The following is a 17194-nucleotide window of genomic DNA, read 5'->3' as shown; positions in this document are numbered from 1 at the left end:
AACGTCTTACATCCCATTTTATCACCTGAGCTCTTTACAACATTCTCTTGCAGTGATGTGCTTCTTCTTTAATGTTGCATTGGGTATCTGACATTAACCTCTGCTGCAAGTCTAGAAAACTGTAGTTGTAGTGGAAAAACTACAGTTTGCACATAAATGCCAGCTTTTGCAATTGATTCCTGACAGTAGGCTACTTGTCACACGCTGCAACGGCCTATAATGTCCATTGTTGGTGACCTTTGACCTTAGATGTTGGGACTAAAGCTCATCTGGGATTTATTCTTATGGAATTTATCCTCAATGTCTCTCTCCTCCTCCTCTTTTCTTTCCTTCTCCTGACTCACTCATGATGTTGTGGTCTAACTGCAGTTTTTTTATACACCCTATACCCCTTTCTACACCACTCCTCTATCTGTTGTTCATTTGGGCCTTTGATTTTATAAACTTGAGACTTTAATAAAGTTTGAGGAAAAAAACATGTCTTTTGGATATTTTTTTATGAAATAGCAACACTAAAGTACAAGGGCTTCAAAGATTGCACTTAAGTGCTAGACGTAAATGTTGATCTAGGCTACTTATAACCCTATCTTTCAATTAAATAAAACCTAAAGTAGGCTACATGCCACCAATGCTCTTCAGAAACTTAACCAGAATATTTTATTCTGAAAACAGCAGACAGGAAGTAGTTGTTGGCATGGAATCCTGTCGTGCCAACCAGCTAGCTCATTAGCTGGTTAGCTCAATTTAACCATAACCATATTCCAATATTTAGCTACAGCTGAGGAAGGGGCCAGGTAAGATTATTTGCACAACTTGGTACTGGTTTCCCAAAAATTGGAACTCGTTTGTTTTACTGTCTACCGTTGTTTCTGGGAACCAGCGATGTTAACGTTAACGTTAGCTAGCTAACTATGTTAAGTTAGTTATGGTAACATTAGCTGGCAAGACAATGAAGGCAAATATAGACGATTATATTTTCTTCGAAGGATTCAGGACTTGAACGATTGAAACAGGGTTACAATTAGTCAAAGAGTCATGCGTGGTGTCTTTTTGTTTTGTAATTGGCTTTCTTTTTTCTTTTTTGCAGCAAACGACGACAGGGAGATTAGCCAGATGAAAAGCTTTAGCTTGCCAGTCTTTGTTGCTAGGCAACAGAACTATCTTCTGACTGTCTGAGGTAAAGCCTGTAATTACATTAGTGTAACAAAATCACGCATTGTCATCTGGTTCTTTGCGTTATTTATGGGAAACTAGTTTGCTCATGTGCTTAATTTCCCAAAATTACTACCCATAAACAAGTAAATAATAAAGTGCCTTTTTTTCTACTCTTGTCTGATTAGGAATATACAGTAGGCACCATGTTGGTCCCTATATTCACACTGAAGCTGAACCACAAGATTAACCCTCGCATGGTGACTGTTGGGAAATTTGATGGAGTCCACCCATGTCTTACTGCAGCCACACAGGCTGGAAAGGTGAGGGAAATTGTTCCAACATTAGTACACAAAAAGTAGACAGCATAGCACAATTGCTGTCAGAGTACATGATCATTCTTCCTTCCTTTATTTTATCTGATATGTATCTACAAATCCCGTGCTTTTTTGTGGCCTTGTTGAAACATTGTTGGAAGAGAGTGACCACATTCTCTACTTTAACTTGCACATTGTTTCTGCACTCCTTCACTTAACAGTATTTCCCCACTTTAGACATACACTTATTACAGCACTTGATTAATATTGAATACCTTTGTTTGTTTACTACTCACTCATACTTTCTGCCCTGAATTTTCTGTTTCTCTTTATAAGGTTTTTATCCATAACCCTCATGCTCGAGGTCAGAAACCTGTGGCCCACCGACTGAGCCAGAGCACACAGGACTCTGACATCTCACTCCTCAACATCAACCAGGCAGTCACTTGTCTAACAGCAGGAACGCTGGGACCAAACACCACTGGGGACACGCTGTTGGTGGGATCCCAGACCAACCTGCTGGCCTATGACGTCCATGACAACGCTGATATATTCTACACAGAGGTGAGAGAGAAGAGAGAGAGAGAGAGAGGAGAGAGAGAGAGAGAGAGAGAGAGAGAGCGCGACGAGGAGGCAATGGCGTAGCCAATACAGGGTACGCAGGGGATATGTCCCCTGCACTTTCCATGACAGTGCCCTCTGTCCCCCACACTTACAACCCATCTGAGTTGATTTGAACACATCATTAGTAGGCAAGTGTGCACGTTACTCACGTTGCGTCAGTTGTTTGATAGACTCATACAGATATTGGAAGTAATAAAGTAATATATAATAAAAAATATATACAAAATTATAAGGAGGAGACTTTTAAACAATCCGGCCCCCTCACTTCGGAAATTACGGCCACGTCCCAGAGCGGAGGGTTGCAGTATTATTACATTACCCAATCAAGCACTCAACTCCCTTAGTATTCCTCAAACTATTAGTTTTTTACAGTGTTCAGGTGTCAATAATCGATAAAAAAAAAAAGCTTTATAATGGAAAAAGAACATAAAAATAATGCTTTTATTGTTATGTTAGCTTCCTGTCACAGTAAAATGATTGGGCAGCATCTGATTGTAGGGCTGGGTATTGTTAAAAAAAATCTTAATTGATACCAATACCATGACTTCCGTACCGGTCCCTAAGCAATATTTTTTTGATACCAATTTTATAAAACAAAGGAAATTACAACATTACGGCACACATCTTATTTATTTTGCAGCTAAGAGTCTTGCTCAGAGAGTATTTTCTGTTTGTCTCTACAATGTGTAGCATTAGACAGCCAATCAAAAGCATTGTTAGATCTTGGTAGAAGCATGCTGCAAGCTTATTGGCCAACTGACGCTGATGAGATTTACTCCTTAGGTATTTTGAATGACAAGGCATTTTTTAATACACAATACTTCAGAGGCAAAAAAAGGTGCCTAAAAGATATTGAATTCTCTACCCAGCCCTACCTGGGTGTCAGGTATAGTGCAGTATTTCTTTTCTGGTATAAGAGGTTTTTGATGACAGCTGCTCGGGAAATGAAGATGTACCTGAAGCTACTGATGATGAGGAATTTGTTTTTGTGCCATATATGAATCAGATCCTTTAAAAGTAGCTCAGACGGCATTAGCTTTGAATGGGACAACAGTCAAAATACTGTCAGGGTACAAGTACCAGGAGAAGTTAGGACCAATGAGGGATCCTCGTATTATTATCTCAACAGCCTCAACCTTGCTGGTATCAATGCGCAAGTTGTTTTCCTGGGCAAATTTCTAACTCGGGAAGCCAGAAGATCTTCCAAGTGTTGCACATTCCTGGAAAACCAAGACCTCCAGCTGTTGTGGCAATGGCTGGTGGAAAATAGAAAATAGATGCCATGATTTCCAAAAGCTGATGGATTGTTTTGTCTAGAAAATGGAGCCGCTTTGGCTGAGGAACTCTCACATCTGTCAATCATTGTAAAATCTTTGTAAATGGCAAAATATTTTGTGTGTGTTTGTTTTTGTTAACAATTTGTTCCCAAAGGTTTTTGATATAAGCGACATTAATTAATGATTGTATTAATCTGCACCGCTAAAGACCAGAGGTAAGTAGGAATGTTTGAAAAAACACCATGGCATTTAGGGGTTAATCTACAATGTAGTCAGGCTCAACGGAGGAACATTGCTGTGAGAAAGCCTGACATCCCAGAATAGATACTGTGTAGCCAGACCATACTCTAACCATGACACAGAGCTGTATCTATGTTTTACTTTTTGAGTGATTTTGCTGACAAATAGACATCTGTACTGGAGTGAAAGCACTTATGCATCTATGCCGTGTCTCTGGGTAGAGACTGAATATTTTAGAGTATTTTATCTTAAAGGACTTTGTTTCTGTTTCTTCTATTGGGTGTAGGTGTCGGACGGGGCCAATGCAATTGTATTAGGAAAACTCGGGGACATCCCGAATCCTCTCGCCATCATTGGAGGGAACTGCGCCTTACAAGGCTTTGACTTTGAAGGAAATGACCACTTCTGGACAGTAAGAACAGCGAGGCAACACTTTATTAACAGAATACATGACCGTCTTACACTCAAGAAGGTGTTTTCATTGAATTGTAGTACAGCGCACAACTCATGAGACAGTAACACTTTATCAAACTAGTTTCATTGGTAAGAGCACATTTTCATTTGTTATATTTCTAAATATTCAACCATTTTCCATCCAGCTGTTGGAGAAGATCACAGCGGTTGGACAGCGATTATTTTAACTCCGTGTAAAGCTTAATAACTCCTTGGTTAAATCAACTAGATTAATGTATTCATGAAGTGTCTTGTTGTTAGGTAACTGGTGATAATGTCAGATCTCTGGTGCTCTGTGACTTCACCGGGGATGGGAAAAATGAGGTAAGTCCTGACTGTCTTACTCCTATCTCCCTCCTGTTTTCTATAGCCCTCTACTTTGAAAAAAGGTTTACAGTTGTGTCTAAACTATAGACATGGGTTAGTTTTAAGATGAATTCATGTTAATAGTAGGGCTGGGACAATATGCTTTTGTCCCGATTTTGATTCTTTTTACGATACATGTGTGCCGATTCCATTTGTATTGTGTTTTTCATGTATTGCGATTTGATAGTATTGAGTATTGTGATTTACTTTTCTTTCTTTAACAAAAAAGAGTTGAATAATACACTTCTAGAGACAATATATCATGAGAGATTTTTTAAAACTGATTGTTTTCTCGAATCATAGGTAAAAATAAATAAACAAATAAATATTGACTAGGGCTAACAATTGATTTTAAAAATTGTTGCCAAAAAAATTAGTTCAAATGATCATTTCTTGATTCAAAAACGTTTAGTCAGCTAGCGTGTTTTGTGTTTACAGCTCTTGGTTGGATCGGAGGACTTTGACATCAGGGTATTCAAAGAAGATGAGCTTGTGTCTGAGATGACTGAAAATGAGGTAAATGGATGCAAAGTATTCAGCTTGTTAATTTCAGTGAAACATAGTTTTTCAAAAGCCTTAAACTGTGTTTTGCACAGAGGACAGTCCCACAATAGTACTATCATTGCACTGTTACTGGTTGTATCTTGTTTATTCTCTTAACTGTTTTAATATTTGTCCTTCTCCATACAGACAGTAACATCGCTATGCCATATGCATGACAGCAGGTTTGGCTATGCCCTTGCCAATGGCACCGTGGGAGTTTATGACCGCACCGCCCGCTACTGGAGGATTAAGGTACTGTGGTGTTATTTCCAGAAACACCATGTTGTGGTATGGTGAGGCAAAGGGAAAACTTAAATGAGTCATTCATACTGTAGGTCACATAGGTCAGGGGATGAGAATATTGGGCCAGTGTCTAATAACCAAACCTCTTCATGTATTAATATGTTTGTGTCTAGCCAACTGCATGATAAGGGAAGGGTTTGTTTCAGGACTGTCTCCTTTTGGAGGTCGGTGGGCCAGCTACACTGTTTACGGCGACCTTAATATCTTTGTTTACTTGTTTACTTATTATCCCTTGTGTTGTCATCCAATCGAACATGCAGCTTTTTGTTTTTCTGGGTCAAAATTTTCAATTAAAAATGTTTTGGTCGTCTCTATTGACACTTGTCACTTTTTCGATGCTTTACACTGTATATTATTGGTATTGGGAGGTACTGGAGTTTTTGCACCGATCCAATACCACATAATAAAGCCCTAAAGAAAATCTATAAAAATCTAAAGTTTCTGAGTTTTTTTAACATGAAAATGCGTTCCCCCAGCCTGGCTGTGGTCCCCCAGTGGCTAGAAATGGTGATAGGTGTACACCGAGCACTGGGTATCCTGCTCTGTCTTTGAGAAAATGAAAGCTCAGATGGGCCAATCTGGAATCTTGCTCCTTATAAGGTCATAAGGGGCAAGGTTACCCCCCCCCCCTTTTTTCTGCTTTGCTCACCCAGAGATTTTGTCCCACCCATAAGAGAAAGACATAATGGCTTTCAAATGAGCAAAGTGGCAGTTGGTCAAGGCCACACCCCCAGCCTCCACCTTGCCCCCCCTCTCTCGTCCTCAAAAGCTACAGACTCAGAAATGGCACAGGTCTATATAATATATCCAATAAACATCAAAAGAGCACCATGTCATGGGACCTTGTAAAGTAGTTAATTTTATGTTCTTTTTTGGTTATAACTGACTGTCAAACTGGATATTAAAAGAAAGTTCTGTGGCGTTTATTGTTTGCGTTCATGTTTCACAAAGAGTTTAACCTGAACCAGGCCAACAACAAAGACAGAAATCACATCACATCCATACCGGGGTAGTAGTAGTATACAGTGGTTAAAACATAATAAAATATATGACACACTGGTATCGGCCAATACACAAGTTCAGGTATCCGAATCGGTTTCGGGAAGGAACAAAAGGTATCGGACCATCTCTAACTTAAAATATGGTGGCAAAACATTGGCGTCATTTTCGGTTTTGCCAAAGGTCTCTGTTTGCGGCCATTAAGATTACAACCCAACCCTGCTGATTTCAAACCGAAACAGAGACATTTGAAAGTGTTTTCAAATGTCTCTGTTTTAGCGGCTCTGATACGCCAGAGCAGTGTGAATGCGAGGGGTAAACGTAGCAAAAGATTTTTTTTTTTAAATCAAAATGTAGCGATGTAAATGTAGCCTTAGTTCTGTTCCATGTCTGTGCCCCTTCCTTCTGTCTTTAATCATGCAATATGTCCCATATCTTGCTTTGTCTGAGCCTGTTTGAGCCATTTCACCCATACTTTAAATTTGTATTGTCTCTCTTCCACATCAGTCTAAGAATCATGCAATGAGCATCCATGCCTTTGACCTGAACGCTGATGGGGTGGTGGAGCTTATCACTGGCTGGTCCAATGGAAAGGTCAGCACACAACCTAGCATGCCTGGCGTTAACAAACAACCACTCACACCTCAGAAATGTTATCTGGAATTAGATTTTTGAACACAACAAGCCATTAATTAGTACAGTATCTCTAGCTGGTCCTCAGTTTTTGATTGCGTTTCCCTTTTTATTTTTAGATTGATGCTCGTAGCGACCGAACAGGCGAGGTCATTTTCAAAGACAACTTCTCCTCTTCTGTGGCTGGAGTGGTGGAAGGAGACTACAGGTTGGACGGACAGAAACAACTTATCTGCACCTCCATAGAGGGAGAGGGTATGTTGTTCATGCACTACATACATATTTTATTATGAATAAAACTACCAAACAACATATAGGCCTAAAAGTAAATGTGAAATGATTTGATTGTTTCTAGAATGTGAGGATTTTTCTCCATTGACTTTTACTTTTAATACTACTTTAGTACATTTTCTTGATAATACTTCCATACTTTTTCTTAAGTAACATTTTCAATTCAGGACTTTTACTTGCAACAGAGTATTTTTACAGTGCCGTATTAATACTTTTACTTAAGTAAAGGGTCTGAATACTTCTCCCACCACTCACTAATTCCCTACCACTTGTCGAAAAGAGGTGTGTGTGTGTGTTTTAAGGCTGAGAGGTCTTGTGCTGTCACCCGAGGACAATGTAGATTTATTGAATTTTATTTGCGGTGCATTTGTGATTCTCTGAACAACATTTCCACTTCCTGAGTACTTCAGTTCATGTGAAGATACTTCAATAAAATAAAATAATGACCACGCCTAGGATTGGGCATCAAGAACTTGCTCTAACTTGAAACCGTTTCAAAAATTACAATTCCAACGGAATCATTTTTTTAATATAGGAATTGTTTGGAAAATTTGCTTTCGAATCCGATTATCTATTCCAAATTTAACACACGCGAGTTTTGGTTTCAGTAGTGGCCACCGTACTTCCAGGCGCTTGTATTGCACTCATGGAGCACAGTAAGCAGCACTCAGTAAGTAAGCAGTAAGCAGTGTGGCTTTATTTTAAGTTGCAAAAGCCCGGTAAAACTGTAAATCACCATTGATTCAAAGTAAGATGTTCCCCTTATCTGTGATATAAGCATGTGACCCGTTTCAACTCCACCCCTCAAAGAACTGGACTTGAGAAATGATAAAAAAACAGAATCAAAAAGAAAAATCGGAATTGGAATCAGAATTGTAGAAATCAGAAGAAAAAAAAATGCCCGGCCCTAATCCTGTTAGCCTCAGCTGTAATGCACTTTGAGCTTAATTCAGACATGACATGTAAACATGCAGAACATTATTTGTGAGAACCATGTAAGCTTGGTTCAGGAATGTCATCAGTGATGTAAATGTGTGTATCTTGTAGTCCGTGGTTACCTGCCAGCCAGTAAAGACCTTAAAGGGAATCTGATGGACTCCAGTGTTGAACAGGACCTGATCAGAGAGCTCAGCCAGCGCAGACAGAATCTGCTGCTGGAGCTACGCAACTATGAAGAGAATGCAAAGGTACATTCTAAGAGTGTGAATCTTCCAGGTCCCCATTCGCAATGCATCAATGCCATTTTTACACCCCTAGTACAGTACATATATATTTATTCCATCACTTATGTATTTGTCATTTTATTTTTATTTTTTATCAACATTACACTGAAGCACAGATAGTACAAACATGATGTAGTATTTGGTCATTTCTTAATATCATCCATCCATGATATAGTCAAAGAAAAAATTGGATATGTAAATTTCACTTTTTATCTTTTGGTTCTTGACAAGATATTGTAAAAAATGTTAGCAGATCATTTTTAAGATTATTATTCATTTTACTGACTCTGATGACCTCCTGGCTCTTTTCAGGGGTGATTCCCTCAGCTCACATTCTCAATTTTGAACCCAAGATTTCTGAAAATACACACAATGCAGTACAATCATGTTTGTCTGAGCAAAATACCTTTCACATGTTTCTTTCTCCCTTTTTCATTTTATCCATGTCACATTTTGGCCGCATCCCTGTTTATTTCAGAGAAAGCAGACACTATAGACAATCACAGGATGCTTAGTTGACATCGGTCTGCATATTATTGTATGCTAACATCATCAGAAACTGTGCTGTTGTTTCAGGGTGTGTCAGAGACAAACAGTGGGATGGGTGTCATACCAGCCAACACTCAGCTCCAGACGGCACTGTCAGTGAGACCTGCTACGGAGGCTCAGAAGGCTCATGTAGAGCTCAGCATTTCAACACCAAATGGTAGTATTTTTATCACATAAAGGGAGTTTACCCCCAAATAAAAAACACAAAATTGCCTCTTTGCTGTAGTGCTATTAATCAATCTGGATTTATTTGTTGTTGCCAGTGTTGGAAATATCGGCCTAAAGATGTCTGTCTCATCTCCAATATCAGAATCAGAATACTTTATTGATCCCCACAGGGAAATTATGTAGTTAGGCAAAAAGATAGAGTAAGAAAGGAGAATCAATAAGTGTTTAGAGTAACATAGCTGTAGTAAGGAATAAATAAAAACGTTGAGTAGAATTAAAGTGGGATTAGGTTACAAGTAGGATTAGGTTCTAAAGATTGTATAAATTGTAGTGCAGTGTCAACAAATTACAGTACAAACATAAACAGTACAGTGTGAATAATACAGTGGCTTGAGAAAGTTTACACGCCAAGGCTAAAGTTAATTAAAAAGAGGAATAAAAAAACATCTTTTGGAAGTTGATCGTAATTCCTTAATTCAAAAAAATAAGGAAAATCCAACCTTTTAAAGAAACCAATTTTCTTTGTGAATGAATAATGTATTGTAAATAAATAAATGTTCTTCCTTAATATACAGACGGCATAAACACACCCCTATGTTAAATTCCCATAGAGGCAGGCACATTTTTATTTTTAAAGGCCAGTTATTTCATAGCTCCAGGATACTATGCATCCTGACAAAGTTCCCTTGGCCTTTGGGATTAAAATAGCCCCAAATCATCACATACTCTTCACTATACATAGACGTAGGCATGGGGAACTTTCCATAAGATCATCTCTCAATGCAAATCATACCAGCTATTAAGCTAACTGAAATAACACCATGCCATTCTCTAGCTATGGTGAAGGGTATGTTATGATGTGGGGCTACTTTACTTCCAAAGACCAAGGGACCTTTATCAGGATGCATAGTGTCCTGGATCCGTGAAATAACTGTCCTTTCAAAATAAAGTGCCAGCTTCTATGGGAATGTAACATAGGGGTGTGTATACTTAAAGCGGCCAGAGAAAGTTTACACACCCATGCTAAAGTTGACTAAAAAGAGGAATATAAAAAAACATCTTTTGGAAATTGATCTTAATGCCTTAATTCAAAAAATTTAAGAAACCCTAACCTTTTAAGGGCACCAATTTTCTTTGTTAATGAATAATGTATTGTAAATAAATAAATGTTCTTCCTTAAAATACAAGGGGAATAAATATACACACCCCTATGTTAAATTCCCATAGAGGCAGGCACATTGTTATTTTTAAAGGCCAGTTATTTTATGTATCCAGGACACTATGCATCCTGATAGTTTCCTTGGCCTTTGAAATTAAAATAGCCCCCATCATCACATACCCTTACCATACATAGAGATAGGCATGGGGAACTTTCCATAAGATCATCTCTCAATGCAAATCATACCAGCTATTAAGCTAACTGAAATAACACCATGCCAATCTCTATGTATGGTGAAGGGTATGTGATGATTTGGGGCTATTTTAATTCCAAAGGCCAAGGGAACTTTATCAAAATGTATAGTATCCTTGACCTATGAATTAACTGGCCTTTAATAAAAATGTGCCTGCTTCTATGGGTTAACATAGGGGTGTGTATACTTATGCTCCCTGTATTTTAAGGAAGAACATGTAGTCATTTACAATACATTATTCATTCACAAAGAAAATTGGTGTCCTTAAAAGGTTGGATTTTCCTAAATATTTTTGAATTAAGGCATTAAGATTAATTCCCAAAAGATGTTTTTTATTCCTCTTTTTAATAAACTTTAGCATGAATGTGTAAACTTTCTTAAGCCACTGTTAGTAACAGCAGTGAATAAAATAAAACATTTTGCACATGAAATTTTACACACGTAAATTAGTGCACCAAGTAATTCTTGTACATAAATGTGATGTGGAGATATGCGCTGTGAGATCAGTCTTATGTGTAACACTCAGATGGTAGAGGTAAAAAGTTTGATAATGGAACTAGATGGCACTCGGCTTGCACAAAAACATTTTTGTAAAAACTCAACAGCAGTGTCTCTTTCCAGAAATTATAACCCGGTTACTAAAGATAATCCACAGATCTGGTTGTGAGTAATTTCATGTAGGAACTATTTTATTTCTACCAAACTACACCTGCTTACCCGTAATCACTGTGCAGAGGGAAGCGTACTCATGCTCGAGAAGCTTGTGCTCGGGACAGTGTGACATGTAAACTAGGGCTGAACGAACCAGGCTAAAGCTAATATAGTTAGCCTAAAGAAACAAGGGGTCCGTCTGTCCCAACTAACGTTTTGGTTCGGAGCCGCGACGCTGGAAACGTAACACTAATCTACAGAAGTCTGTGTCAGATCTAACCTAATTTACACTGATTTAATTATTCATGCATATGCAGTCATTGTCATACAATTTAGCCTTGATTGATTGTATTATATGAATACAGTTGTGTCATGCTTGTTAACCAGCCTTTACAAAATGACTTAGGTGTTTTTTGTCCCTGATGTTCAGCACTACAGGTACGAGGAGAAATACATGTCTTTGGATTTGGGGTGAACTGTGCCTTTTTTTTTTTTTTTAAAACAGAGTGTCAAGGATCTCATAGAAAGAGTAACTACTAAGTCCCAAGTCCCATAATCTCTCCTTCACCCCTTCCAGAAACCATTATCCGTGCGGTGCTCATCTTCGCTGAGGGGATATTCGAGGGGGAGAGTCACGTTGTCCACCCCAGCGTCCAGAACTTGTCGGGCTGTGTCCAAGTCCCCATTGTCCCCCCAAAAGATATACCAGTAGATCTGCACATCAAAGCCTTTGTTGGAGGGAAAACTAGGTAGGATGTGTGAGTAAGTGATGTTATGCGTGCTGTCATGTACACTTTTTTAAAAATTCTTCCCATGTACTTAACACCTTTATTTTGTTTTCTCTGCACATCATTTTTTTTGTCCCATCCAGCACCCAATTCCACGTGTTTGAAATCACTCGTCAACTGCCTCGTTTCTCCATGTATGACATCACAGTGGACTCCTCAGCTGCTCCACCCACTGGAAGGGTCACATTCAGCATCAACGACCGACCACAGCGGGTAGGCTGGCAGCGTGTCTCTCAGGAAGACAGAGGCAACCGAACAACATGATTCTGATCAGTCCCACAACATGCTCATTGCAACAAAATGCAGTTATATGTTTGTATGAATATATGAATATAATATATGAATGTAATATTTAATATATGTAAGTGTGTGTGTGTGTGTGTGTGTGTGTGTGTGTAGGTGGTGATGTGGCTGAATCAGAACTTCCTGCTTCCAGAAGGAGTAGAGAGTCCTGACATTACTTTGAATTCACTAAGAGGAGGGGGACTGTTGTCCATCAGTATGGCCAGCAGTGGACAGGTACAAACACAGACAACAACAACGATGTGTTTATACATATAAAGCTTACTTCAGAATTGTTTTTTTGTTGTTGTTCAGCTTTAACTTCACATTATCAAACGCATCAAATTATTAAATGCTGGAGCTTTACAGCTCAACGCAATATTTAAACACAAAGGGACCAATGAAATCAACAGGACTTGTTGATTATTTAGCAATAATAAATACATTTGTGAAGAATTGACTTTCACGCTGTCATCGATCATTACCATCAGTTCAACTCTCACATTTTAGCCCATTTTTTGACAAACCTCTGATGAGTCAGGAGTAATGAATTTCATTTATCATACCACATGCATCACCAGATGTATTCAATCTTGCATCAAGTTGTCTAGTAGTGTTAATTTAATGCATTTAGTTAAATACATTAAATCAAAGATTGAAGGATAAAGGGGTTGGACTGTGAATACTGTTTTTCTTTTGTGCTCATAAAGGAAAAATGTGACCGTAAATAATTTGTACTTTACCTTACCAAGAGTGAGCAAATACATTGATCTTAATTTGCACAAAGAGACAATAATATGGTGAATTTATCTCTAATTTGCCCAATCAGATCACTCTGACAACGGATGACATCGACCTGGCAGGGGATCTGGTCCAATCACTGGCCTCTTTCCTGGCAATAGAGGACTTGTCAGCAGAAGCAGACTTCCCCGGATACTTTGAGGAGCTACGCACTACACTCACTGAGGTTTGGCTCATACTTGTACTAATACTCCAAGAAACTATACCTTCTGTCCATCGTCATATACAGTACTGTGCAAAAGTCTTAGGCAGGTGTGAAAAAATGCTGTAAACTAAAATATGAGTTCCAATGTATGAGTTTATTTGTATCAATTTAGAAAATGCAAAGTGAACGAACAAAAGAAAAATCTAAATCACATCATATTTGGTGTTACTACCATTTGCCTTCGAACCAGCACCAATTCTAGTAGCTACACTTGCAAAACGTCTGGCAACGTTGAGGATCGTAGACGCATTGGTCGGCCAAGGAAACTTAGTGCAGCAGATGAAAAACACATCAAGCTTATTTCCCTATGAAATGGGAAGATGTCCAGCGGTGACATCAGCTCAGAACTGGCAGAAAACAGTGGGACCCAGGTACACCCATCTACTGTTTGGAGAAGTCTGGCCAGAAGTGGTCTTCATGGAAGAGTTGCAGCCAAAAAGCCAGACCTCCAACATGAAAACAAGGCCATGCGACTCAACTATGCACGAAAACATAGGAACTGGGGTGCAGAAAAATGGCAGCAGGTGGTCTGGCCTGATAAGTCAAAATGTGAAATATTTGGCTCTAGCAGAAGGCAGTTTGTTTGCCAAAGGGCTGGAGAGCGGTACAATGATGAGTGTCTGCAGGCAACAGTGAAGATGGTCGAGGTTCTTTGCAAGTTTGGGCTGCATTTCTTTTGTTTTGTTAGTAATCAGGCCTGAAATACACACACATGCTCAGAACCTATTCACGCAAAAATGGAGAGATGTCAGAGTGCCAGCGCCCTGAGCAGTTGTGTGGGGATACGGTGCCTTGCTCAAGAGCACCTGGCAGTGCCCAGGAGGTGAAGTGGCATCTCTGCAGCTACCAATCCACACTTCGGTCACCAACCCAACTTCCTACAGACTGAGCTACGGCCACCCAAGAAGACCTTCGCTACAAGACCTCCTCTAGAAGACCTCCAATAGAAGTCTTCTGCCTTGTCTGGAAAGAGAATGTAATTGTTGTTGTTGTGGTTTAATATTGAGTCCTAAATATCTGTATGCTAGGTGGATGAGTTCCACTCTGTCCATCAGAAGTTAACTGCAGCCATGGCCGACCACTCCAACTACATCAGGAACATGTTGGTGCAAGCAGAGGATGCTCGCCTCATGGGTGAGATGTGAGTAAGCACACTTTGCATACAGTCTCTTTTATAGTCCTTTTGAAATACTACAATATGTGAAATACAGGCAACACATGGACAATACTTTAATCTGTCTGTCATAGAACTTTTTCTTCCGACATCTTGACATTGATAACAAGTTTTGATGACTGCATGCAATTTACCAAACACAAGCATAACATAAACTTGAATATGAGAGCCAATCTCAGTTTTTTTGTACACTCAGCCTGTACCGGACTGTCTGGGTGAATTATTTAAATATTAATATTATTTTTTTACTAGTTTTGTTGATTGTGGTTTCATTTACTCAAGCATTATATACATTTTGTTGCAGTGTAGGTAGGAGAGACAGCGGGATGTGACGGGAGAAAGACACAGCTGAGGTGTCCTGGCCCTGGGGAAGCCAGCTTTCTTTGAGAATTCTTTATTGATCTTTTCCCCTCCTTTTGTAGAATTTTCTTGTTTAACTTCAAAGATAGGCTACCTAAGTAATAATTATAAGGTAAAATAAATTCCTGTATTGAATTTGTGATTATTTGGCTGAAAATTTATATTGCTTTCTATCTAACTTGCTGACAACCACTAAGCTTTTTGCAAATAGTTGCGTAATGACGTCACACATATGCTATTCACCCCCCCAACGTGCCACATATTGCTTCCTAATCTGTGGGGAAACACTGAACTTTACAATTCACCTGCACCACAATCCTCCAGACGGACCACACATCAAAATCAACACCTCTCTAAAACAGTTTGCAACCGAGTGTATATTTCACCATATGTTTCTTGATAATATTGATATGGGATCTTTGGATCTTTTTCATCACAGGACCAAAGCAACTGTTTCTCTTTTGCCCTCTGTAGGACAACTATGAAGAAGCGTTACAGAGAGCTGTACGATCTAAACAGGGATCTGGTCAATGAGTATAAAATCCGCTCTAACAACCACAATGCACTGCTGGCCTGCCTCAAGTCTGTTAACCAGGCCATACAACGGGCTGGTAGACTCCGAGGTAAGTGTGCGTGTGCGTGCGTGCGTGCGTGCGTGCGTGCGTGTGTGTGTCTGTGTCTGTGTGTGTCTGTCTGTCTGTCTATGTGTAGGACACACGGTAACAACCACATGTCCGGTGCAAAATGAACCTGGGTTTATAACATATGTGTACCGAGTTGCCCGTTCTATGTTTTCATGCTAATCGAATGTGTCTCTAGCTTGAAATAAGCTACCACAAACCGGTTGCTAGCTGCTAACGCTCGCTTTCAGGGCATAGGGTGAATCACTATTTTATACCACTAACAAGGCTCAAAATAGCACCACACTTGACCAGTCAAACCACGATCGCTGTGTTTGAGCCATTGTACTGGTTAATGGTTGCGCGGTGTTCGTGGTTCGACTGGTCATGGCTGTTTTCCAAGATGGCGGCCTCATGTAAACATAAACGCTACTGTCTTCATAATCTATCTTTTTAATAAACTGTCAGTACCCTTACAAAGTTCTCAATGCTTTGGTTGACAAGTAGGGACCCTTGCTATGCTACCGTTGAAGTGTGGTTCTATTTTGAGCCTTGTTAGTAGTATAAAAAAGCGATGTACAGTACTATATGTGTGTGGCTCACCCTAGCTACCCAACTGGAAAGCTTCTTTTAAGCAACTGGAAAGAAATTTTCATTGTTTCTTGTAGCTTTTTTATGGAAGCGTGCAAGTTTTGACTTAGCAGGGGAACCACATTCATAACCACATCAAAAAAGAAGAAAGGTCCACGGTCTCTTGGTCTCACTCTTCTGGCAACATTTTTTTTAAAGTTTTTTTATTTAGATAAAGATAAATTGTCGCCTCAAAACATCATTTGGCAACATTAACAGCATCCATTGTCATTTAGCAGTCAAACATGTGGCATTTATTGTTGTTAAAAGTGTGTATATACATACATACATACCTTAATACATAGGCATATTAACATTGATTTTACTGTCAAATGACAATGGACAGAACTTAGAAACTCAAAAGCATTTGTGTCATTCTTTATGTGTTGCATACCTGTCTTGTCTCGTCATATTAATCAGTCTGTTGCTGTTCCTTCTCTTCTTCAGTGGGTAAGCCCAAAAACCAAGTTATAGCTGCCTGTCGAGACGCCATCAAGAGCAATAACGTCAACGCACTCTTCAGGATCATGAGAGCTGGTGCTGCGTCCTCCTGAGGCTGGAAGTAGAGGGTGGAGGATGCTGGAACGGACAAATAGATTGAAAGTACAAGCACAACTGATCAGTACTGTAATAATGTTGAACTTCATCTATGTCAAACATGGCAGCAGCAAGGATGTTTCCCCATGGGACGAGAACCACACGTCCCAGGGACCCGCTGTTGCAGCCTTAATCTATCTTTTTTCCACGATTTAGGAAGAAGCAACAGCCTGGCAGCAACATTTAGCAACAGCTCCATAATACTTTAACCGTATGTGAAATCTGACATTCTGCTCGCTCGCAGACATAACATGCTAACAGCAGGCTCTAGTGCACTAGTGAAAATGTCATCCATATCAGTCTAATCTCTGTGGCCGTTGGAAGAGCTTGATTTAGTGCAAGGTTAGCTAGATACTTGTCAAAATGACCCGTGACATAACCGTTTTACAGAGTTCAGCTGGACCAAAGGAGGGAGTGGATTGCTTCCCCCAAAGAGTTGCTCAAAAGCAATGGAACAAAGATAGTCTGAGTACTGTGATGCTTTAGAGAAGTTCATTTTGAATTCATTAATCTGATTGGTTTAACGTATACAAAAG

At 39.4% G+C, this 17194-nt stretch overlaps 1 protein-coding gene across 2 annotated transcripts; it reads left to right on the top strand.

The window, feature by feature from the left end:
- Positions 1–536: 536 nt before the first annotated feature.
- Positions 537–16981, top strand: bbs2 (Bardet-Biedl syndrome 2). 2 transcript variants are annotated; one of them, XM_032524143.1, is made up of 19 exons: positions 537–794; positions 1088–1177; positions 1341–1475; positions 1806–2033; positions 3897–4022; positions 4325–4387; positions 4868–4945; positions 5120–5224; positions 6782–6868; positions 7027–7162; positions 8246–8385; positions 8998–9127; positions 11779–11950; positions 12073–12202; positions 12389–12508; positions 13101–13238; positions 14306–14418; positions 15286–15434; positions 16509–16981. In XM_032524143.1, the coding sequence occupies exons 3-19, from the start codon at positions 1359–1361 to the stop codon at positions 16613–16615; spliced, it is 2139 nt and encodes a 712-aa protein (XP_032380034.1). In that variant the 5' UTR covers positions 537–794; positions 1088–1177; positions 1341–1358; the 3' UTR covers positions 16616–16981. The 2 variants fall into 2 exon arrangements, with proteins under 2 accessions (XP_032380034.1, XP_032380035.1); XM_032524144.1 differs by lacking the exon at positions 1088–1177 and having other exon boundaries at positions 660–794.
- The last annotated feature ends 213 nt before the right edge of the window (positions 16982–17194 follow it).

Source organism: Etheostoma spectabile, chromosome 8, assembly GCF_008692095.1.
Source record: "Etheostoma spectabile isolate EspeVRDwgs_2016 chromosome 8, UIUC_Espe_1.0, whole genome shotgun sequence".
In the NCBI taxonomy this organism is placed as follows: domain Eukaryota; kingdom Metazoa; phylum Chordata; class Actinopteri; order Perciformes; family Percidae; genus Etheostoma; species Etheostoma spectabile.
The sequence above is the reverse complement of the archived record's forward strand: the minus strand, read 5'-3'. Positions and strand labels throughout refer to the sequence as shown.

Bases quoted from the DNA above. Each gene is read 5' to 3' on its own strand.
- bbs2 (XM_032524143.1), top strand. From the start codon at position 1,359: ATGTTGGTCCCTATATTCACACTGAAGCTGAACCACAAGATTAACCCT. The intron at 4,946-5,119 runs GTAAATGGATGC...TTCTCCATACAG, and splicing joins CTGAGATGACTGAAAATGAG to ACAGTAACATCGCTATGCCA. The intron at 15,435-16,508 runs GTAAGTGTGCGT...TCTCTTCTTCAG, and splicing joins ACGGGCTGGTAGACTCCGAG to TGGGTAAGCCCAAAAACCAA.